The sequence below is a fragment of the Equus asinus genome, chromosome 2, assembly GCF_041296235.1.
Source record: "Equus asinus isolate D_3611 breed Donkey chromosome 2, EquAss-T2T_v2, whole genome shotgun sequence".
NCBI classification, from domain to species: Eukaryota; Metazoa; Chordata; class Mammalia; order Perissodactyla; family Equidae; genus Equus; species Equus asinus.
Window position 1 is genome coordinate 88,152,467 of NC_091791.1, and position 8,858 is coordinate 88,161,324.

The 8,858-nt window shown below is 44.7% G+C and overlaps 1 protein-coding gene across 2 annotated transcripts in view; it reads left to right on the forward strand.

The window, feature by feature from the left end:
- Positions 1-8,192, forward strand: part of VSTM4 (V-set and transmembrane domain containing 4) — a 96,655-nt gene extending 88,463 nt beyond the window's left edge. For both annotated transcript variants that reach the window (XM_070493244.1, XM_044759414.2), the window contains one exon: positions 6,576-8,192. In XM_070493244.1, coding sequence (XP_070349345.1) covers positions 6,576-6,934 — 359 coding nt within the window. In that variant the 3' untranslated portion in view covers positions 6,935-8,192. The remainder of the gene's footprint in view (positions 1-6,575) is intronic.
- The last annotated feature ends 666 nt before the right edge of the window (positions 8,193-8,858 follow it).

Sequence of the window (8,858 nt, forward strand, 5' to 3'; positions counted from 1 at the left end):
GTGCACGAGTGCGTGAACATGGGAACATCCCTGCAGGGTGGGGGCGTTGCCCACGTTCGAGAACATAGCTCAGGAGCATGCTTGGAAAGTTCTTAAATTTCATTTATATAAATAAACTAATTTATTATAAAATCCCTTCCTTCTTTGGCCAGTGGGCGGTTCTGTGATCGTGATTATTGGAGAGAGAGAGACTGAGGCCATTCCCAGAAGACTTCCCACAGTTGGGCAGTGCTGCGGAGGAGGATGTGGTGGGGAGGAAGATGTGGTGCGGCTGGAGTTGGGGAGTCCTCACAGAGGCAGGGTTGGGTTTGAAGGAATAGGGGTCCACTCTAGGTAAGGGGGAGAGGGAATTCCATGCCGAGGGAAACAGCATAAATAGACACCGGAAGGCCCCTCGCCTTCGGGGGAAGTTTGGGAGGGGGGCCTGGGAGGGACACTAAAAGCAGATCCTATGGGACAGCTTGGTCTATAGCATAACCCTTGGTTGGCACTTTCAACAGTGGCAGGATGTCCAAATAAATAAATGTCTTCCCTTGGGGCTTTGCAACCTGCAACATCTATTGCTAGAGCACTTCTTTGATATTCCAAACATCAGATCAGAAAGATCCACCAGGCAGGTCTCGGTGAGTGCCTTTGCTGCGAAGGAAAAAATTCTCTAGGCCTGCTTCCGGCTCGTTTGACCCCCTACCCTGAGCCCCATCGCGTCCTGCTCCCCAGTGGGCTGGGCCCTCTTTTTCAGCATCCAGGGCAGCAGGCTGTGGGCTGCCGCGATTGCTAAGGGCCCCCAGAGATTACGTACCCCCAGCCCCACCATTTGGCTGCTTCCGTGTCACCCTGGGAGTGGGAATTCCCAAAGACTTGGTTTATTTTATGTATTTTACTTTATCTTAAAACAGATTGGCATTTATTTGTCTTTTACAAGAAGGTATCTGGGCACAGGCCAGGGCCACTTCAGTACAGATGGCACCTTTGTGTAGATTACAAAAAGTGTCCCTTCTGAATAGACAAATTACAGAAGAGCGCCCAGCCTGTTGGAACAGCCCGCACCCTAGAGGACGTCTTGGGAGAGCTGAGCGTGGGGTGAACGTCAACCCTTGGTCATTCCAACCTGGAGACCACAGAGACTAAGCCATCCATCTTTTCTCTCTGCTGTCTTGAACGTGTTGGCCCTGGTTTCCATGCTTGTTGCCTTGAGGTCTCAAGATCCACTTCATTTATTTTTCCTTGGGAAGAAACAAGACACCTTCGCCCAAGAAGGTCTGAACCTTGGTTGCTGCCTGCAGTAGCTTCCCTCTTATGCTGGAGCCGAGTGCCCTTCTTACTAGTCAGGATATAAATGCCTAAAAGCTGGTGGGGGTATAGTTGGGGCTGTCCTGGGCATGGGCTGCCAGCGATGCAGCTAGATTGTTGCAGCCCATGGTGAAGCCAAGATGTGGGGGGGCAGGGCTACTGGGCGTGGGAAGCGTGTGTGTGTGTGTGATGGTTGGTTACTATCTGAGGGAGTCCTGGAGCATCTCTCCTCCAGCCTTGCCCCTCACTGAGTACGGGGGTAAATGCATCAGACCTTATGCCTCTCCATCCCTTGGAAGAGTATGGCTCTCCTCTCCTATTGACATGTAATGCATTGATCTCTTGCTGCCTTGATCAGGTGGTTCACCTCCTATCCTCTGAAGGCAGACGATTCCCTCTTCTTCCCCTCTCTTCCAATGTATTAGTGTCCTTGGGCCGCCATAACAAAGTACCACGGACGGGGGCGCTTACTCAACAGAAATTTGTTGTCTCACTGTCTGGCGGCTAGAATTCTGAGAACACACGGTCGGCAGGGTTGGTTTCTTCTGAGGCCTCTACTTGGCTTGCAGGTGCCGTCTTCTCCCTGCGTTTACACGTGGTCGTCCCTCTGTGATGTGTGTGTCCTTTCTTATAAGAACACACGTCCTATTGCATTAGGGCCCACCCTAATGACCTCATTTTATCTTGATCACCTCTTTAAAAGCCCTGTCTCCAGATGCACTCATATTCTGTGGTACTTGGGGGTAGGGCTTGCACATTTTATAGGGACACAGTTCAGTTCATAACAACTGATTTCGTAGAATCTGTTATCTGTCAAAAGATGTCTAGTGTTATTAAGTTCACATAATTCTTGGCAACTTATGAAGAATTCAGAATGTATACAAATGGACAATATTTTGGCTGACCCTCTAGAGAGAAAGTAATGACAGCAAAATATTTATTTATTCAGCACACAAGTGTTTGGCAACTTCTAAGTAGGCACCGTGGAGTCAGAATCTTTACATGCATCATCTCGTTTAAATCTTCATTTGCATCAGCAAGGTAGGTCTTTGAGTGCCAGTGATGGGGCTGGCCCAAGGTCACACAGCTGATGTTTGAACTGAGGTCCGGATTCCTCTCGCACCCGTGCTCTGCAGTCAGCCACACGATGATGGCCTCCGGGCCACGCTCCTCTCTTCCTCTCCATGAGAACTTTCACTGAGCAAAGGGAATTTTCTTTTATTCCAGCCCTCCTTGGATATGTCAACATGTGTCTATACCTGAACTTCCATCCCCTCTTGCTCGTAAATCCTCCTCCAGACTAAGGAGTGGATCCTCCATGGCTGCGAGGAAATGCAGGAAAAGTGAGATTAAAGGCACAAAAAACAAAGGGGTTGAGAACAGACGAGACACCAAGCAGTTGGACACACAAATGCGAGGCCTTGACGGGAGGCATAGGGAGAGAAACTGAGCAGGCGTCTCTGCAGGCTTGGTGAACGGGGAGAGTCAAACACGACAGTCCTGAAAAAGAGGAAGTGATGCAGTTGCTTCTCACGGGTCTAGCAAATTCTAGAGCTTTTCCTAAAGGGCCCAGCAGCACTTCCCAGCGGCTGATCCACTTCTGCTGTCTGTTCCTCCCCTCTCCTGCTTTCCAGTGAATTCAGCAACAGCAGGTAAGAGTGTAAAGTTCGTATCTGAGGTCTGGAGATCCTACTTTCATCAATTTCCTTTATGTTTCAGTGGAACCTAAAGGAGTGTTTGTGAACCACAAGCTCCCAATTATTTAAGTCTGTACTCTTGAGTGTGAGTGCCTGTACCTCCTGCACCCCCAGGAGGAGGCTGGGGCCTTGCAGAGGGTCATTAGATGGTCAGCGACTGGCAGGGAACTAACTGAAGTGTGTCCCGATTCATCTTCAGAGCCCCACCTGCTGTACTCTATCCTTGAGTTGCTGGAAATGCTAGGAGTGATTCCTAAGCTTAAACTCAGGGTGGGTTTGTACTGTCAAGATTGCAGACATCACCTGAAATACAGGTGGGGCTCCTCACTGGGTCCCTCCTCCTGGCTCTGCCCTGTTGCAGTCACCTGCTTTAACCCTCACATTCTGCTCCTGGCGCCTGGTTTACTTCCAGTTCTGTAGTCTTACCTAGTCTTACTGAGAAGCCAATAATTTTCTCTAAGCTACTTCTCAGTGCGCCTAACTCTTTCACGAAAGCATCGGTGCAAAGAAGGGTAGCTTGGTGACACTGGTGAGGAGCCCACGTTTTCCCCCTTTCACTGACCGACAGGAATTTATTTCCAGTTAAACAAGCCGGGAAATGTAATTAAGCACATGGTTGATGGTGATAGCCAAGCTTGCCTGCCAGAAAAACGATAGGTTCTTTAAAGGTGCCAAGGACTGGTATTATGCATCGTCTGTTGGAAACTATACGCTTCACAATTCGGAGCCTCTTGCGTGCAGCCTCCTATCTTCAATCAAATTATGATATTCCAGAAATATGCATAAGGGAAATGATTCTACACATTTTATGGTGGGCTGTTGCTTGTAGCAGTAATTGAAGTACCTTTCCACTTATGAAAGTACTAATTTTATTTGTTTTTATTGCTTTTCTAGATGCAATTATTTATTTAGTGTGCTTTGGCTTTATTAAATTATGTTTACTATAGGAACATCATAAAAATGTATGAAAGCAACACATCAGCCAAGCCAGCCTGGTGACCTGTGTTGAGAAAGCTAGTGTTATTTTTCATATCCAAACATAATGGAATAACTTAAGAATAAACAGATGATCTGCGCTAGAAAACAATGCGATTTCCAGGTAATGTAATAAAACACCTGGACAATATGATTTCATAAGTCTTGGTTCTAAAATTTACATGAGTTGGGTTTTGCGTGTTTATTTGAGGACACATGGCATTTCTAAATGGAATCATTATAATGTGAAATGTAATTAAACTGAAAGGCAAGACGTAAACGGGATTTTTGTTGGCTGGTAAGATATGGACGACTGAGATGCGAGGTAAAAGATTTTTGGTGTTAAAAGACAAGCGGGAGGCTGTCTTTTTAAGAAACTTAGATTGAATGTAAGTGGTTTATTTGTCCTGAATTTTGGCGAGATAACCAAGATGTAAGCCCAAAAAAGCAAAAAATCAAAACAAAATGAGAACACAACCACACCCAGAAACAAAAGCAGGGCTCCTTGGGTGAGAGTCATGTGTCTTTGATGACTAGAAATTAGTGACTGACTTTTATTTTTCTAATTCTGAATTAAAATTAATTAATGTGTTGTTTAAATGCATACGCCTACTACAAAATTCAAATGAATACAAGAGAGGGTCTGTCTCCCTCCGGCCAATTGGTTTACTTCCCCAGAGGAAACCATGGACACGGCTCTTGATTTTCCAAGTAGGTTCCAAGGGTTTTCTAAGCACATGAAACATATACACACGTATTTACTCACATACACACACGTGTCCACAGTGATGACAGTGCACAGGTGGCTCTATCATGCCTTCTGAAGACTGTACCGTGTGCTCCACTGTATGGATGCACCAGGCTCCGATTGATGTCTATTTTAAGTGTTTTTTGCTTATACCAAGAAACATTTCTACCAACACTATACAAGAAAACCTGTTTCTTTTGGAACCTTTCTTTTTTCGTATTTGTCAACTTGAAAGACAAAAACTGATGTCCGAGTGTGATTTTAAACCACGATTCCCATTATGAAAGAGGCTGAGTCTCATTTCATACACGTAAGAGCCTTTGTATCTCATTTCCTATCAACTCCCTGGTCCTGTCTCTTCTTTACTTCATTTTCTAATGGATCGTTGGCCAACGTCTTTGTTGAGTTGTAAGTCCCTTTGATATGAGTGGCAAATATTTTCCCCATTTTTTCAATCATCCTTTGACTTTTTTTTTTTTAAAAGATTTTATTTTTTTCCTTTTTCTCCCCAAAGCCTCCCGGTACATAGTTGTATATTCTTCGTTGTGGGTTCTTCTAGTTGTGGCATGCCAGACGCTGCCTCAGCGTGGTTTTAATGAGCAGTGCCATGTCCGCACCCAGGATTCGAAGCAACGAAACACCGGGCCACCTGCAGCGGAGCGCGCGAACTTAACCACTTGGCCACGGGGCCAGCCCCTCTTTTTTTTTTTTTGATGATAATTAGTACATTCACATTTTCTGGAGTTCATTTTATAGTTTATATTTTTCAGGAGCATTACTTATTTTATCCTGTAGTTAAAATTTTTTTACAGTAAGTCGAGCAAGGTATTTTTTTAAATAATTTTGAAAATGACATTCAGGGGCTGGCCCCGTGGCATAGTGGTTAAGTCCAAGCACTGCACTTCAGTGGCCTGGGGTTCAAGAGTTCGGATCCCAGGCACAGAGCTACACACTGCTTATCAAGCAATGCTGTGGCAGCGTCCCACATACAAAATAGAGGAAGACTGGCAAAGATGTTAGCTCAGGGCAAGTCTTCCTCACCAAAAAAAAAAAGAAAAAAATTACGTTCATTTGAATTATATCCCCTTTCTCATTTCCTATTTTATTCAATTATGCTTTTTTCTTTTGATTAATTTGTTTTCCAGTTTCTTTTATTGGTGTTTTCCAAGCATAAACTTTTGGATATTTTTATTCTTCTGTTTTTCTCTTTTCTGATTCATACAGTCTGGTTTTAATTTTATTGTTTCTTCTTTCCACTTTTCTTTCATTTATGTTTTCTTTTTCTAAGTTCTTCAGCTGGATGCTTGATTCATTTAATTCACATTGTTTAATATAAACATTTAGGCTATGATTTCTCTCTGAGTACTGTGTTCTTTGTGTTCTGGCAAGTAATATTTTTTATCATTATTTTCAAGCTACTCTTAAATTTTAGTTTTATGCAGGTTAAATCATTTAAGAAAATTTCTAGATGGTAGCATTCTAGTTTTTTTTATTATTTCTAGAATTTTTTTCTTTCTGTTTTTACCTGTATTTTTTCCTTTTAATCAGAGACTGTTAGTTACATTATTTTACTTTTCAGAATTAAAGTTTACTTTGTGGCCTAATGTTTAATCATTTTTTTTTGTTGGTGTTCTATGTCAACTTGAAAATGAACCGCAATCTCTCTTTGCAGGGCATAGCGTTCTATGTAAGACAGTGAGATCTATCTTATTTAGGTTATTTAGGTTTTATATATCCTTTTAAATGTTTCCCCGTCTGTTCCCCTTTGAGTCCCCACAGGCTATGGAAATGCATGCCTGATGAATGAATGCATGATGTGGAGCTCCCTGTGGTCAGCTAGCATTGTGCTGTGTCTTGTCTTACAGCCCAAGATTGCCGAGGAGAACTTAACCTATGCCGAGCTGGAGCTCATCAAACCCCACCAGGCTGCCAAAGGCATCCCCACCAGCACCGTCTACGCCCAGATCCTCTTCGAAGAGAACAAGCTGTAACTCTGCGTCCTCTTCCGTGGTCCTATTTAATACCTGCCGCCCCAGTTATTTATGAAACCTTGGAAACAAAGTCCTTATTTTTGTATTTTCACTCGTACCTTCTGTGGCGGGGATCCCCTTACCGGTGGCATTCCCGGTGCCTTCAGAGATACGAAGCTCCTCTCCACAAACCGTGGGGGCCACACCCTTGGACCAATCTCCCAGGACAAGATGTTTCTGAGTCTGAGCCCTGAGAGGTGAGGACTCTGATTCTGAGAGCACCAAGGAGATTTTTCTGCTGAGCCAAACCCCTTCACATTCTTCTTTCTCTGGGTTTTTATATTTTTTAAATCTTTTTTAAGTCTTCATTTTAATCTTCGACTCCTCCCGTATCCATGGTATTGAACTCATAGTATATAGCTAGAGGAAATGCCATTATAGGCCAAGGTGTGAATGGTAGGTATGTAGGAGTAAGTTTTCAGAGGATCAGGTAACATTGCTCGGGCACCTGGAGCAGAGCAATCTGCTTATTGCAAGCCTTCATTTAAGATAGCGTCTCTTGTTTTAAGTAGATGCACCGACCCTGGCGATTTGAGGGCAGAGAGTCCAGGTTGTGGGGAAGTCTGAGGTCTAGGCTGACAGTGGACTGACTGTCTTTGAGTCCCCCAGTGCCTGTTTCCCCGCTCCTGACCACCTGGGGGCGCAAGACAAGTAGAACACCGTTCTAACAGGCTTCTACCCCTTTAGCAAGAGGACCTATTCTGGTATAGAAACTTATATTCTCCAAGGAGTTCTTAGTACCTTTTTCCCAAGGAGCAGGGGAATTTGCCAACAATTGACGCACTGGAGGAAGCTGACCTCTTGGAAGTGTGCCAAGAATGTCCACTCATGTGACAGCAAAGTCTCTTGCCTGGTTCCCCCAGGGCAGGAGAGTAGGAAGAGCAAGCTGAGCTGGAAAAGGGTGTCCTGAACACCCCAGTGTTACAGAGTGCCTCCCCAACTCAACTTTGCGTGTGAATTCTAATAGATTTGGGTGGGCGTCATGGCAGGGATGCGTGGTGTATAAATCCATGAGGAAGTTGCTGTCTGGACCTGTGTGCCGTCCAGCTTCTCACTGAAGACCAGTCCATTCTGGAAGAGAGCCATCCTGTCAACTGTGTGGTTAAGGACACTTCCTGATGTGTGAGCGTGCTCTGGGTGGTTATTTGCTGCACACTGCAGAGTTTGTTTGGCTTTGTAATGGACCGTGTATATATGGTAAATTATCTATTTTAAACACAACCTTGAGTGTGAGTTGTGCCCCTCTGTGTATCCATGTGAACTTGGTCAAGTTTCTCATCCCCTAATTGTCTCAGCTCCGTGTTTGTATGAAGATGACATAACCTCTCATAGAATTCTTCTCATGGGATAATGAATATTGCAAGATTCTGGGCACTATTGCTACACCCATATACAGTGTTAACATTCATGCTAAAGCCAGTTCACATTTTCAAAATAAAAATGTCTTTACTACTTAAGGCTCTCATTGCAGTGACTTTAAAACGTACATATTTGTCCATGACCTTAGGTCTACCCTCGCAAAGACCCACAGTAGCTTCTGAGTGCCTCTCTGGGTTTACTGGGAATGGCCCAAATTGGGAGCAGGTAATGATTTTTCCAGAAGCAGAAAGGGCCTGCCTCCACAAAGAGGAAGTCCTTCTCTCCGGCCTTCACCTGAATCTCATTCCCTCCCTTTCTGCCACGTTTCAAAGATAGTGAGTAAACCACACGGCTTTTGAGGAAGAAGACCATCTGGGAGAAGTCCCTGGAACTTGGCGGAGCATCTCTTTAAGAGAGGAGGCTGCCTGGTTAGCACACCATTCACATCATGATTATCACAGGCATCATATCGTATTTCAGGAAGGAGCCGTAAATTTGCATAAAGGCTGGTGAGGCCCTGGCATGGGAGTGGAGAGTGGGGCATGAGAAGAGGAGATGTGGGGAGAGGGCAATGGGCTGAGAGGCTCCCAGGCCTCTGGAGAACAGACTTGAACTTTAAGCCCTCCCAAACCCACCCCCTTAAATTCAGTGGGAGCTTAGGGCCATCACATAGGGAAATGAATGCATCCCAAGAAAAGGGCACCAGCTTCTAAGAGCTGGTGGCTAACAAGTCATTGTTATAGATTCAATTGAGACTCT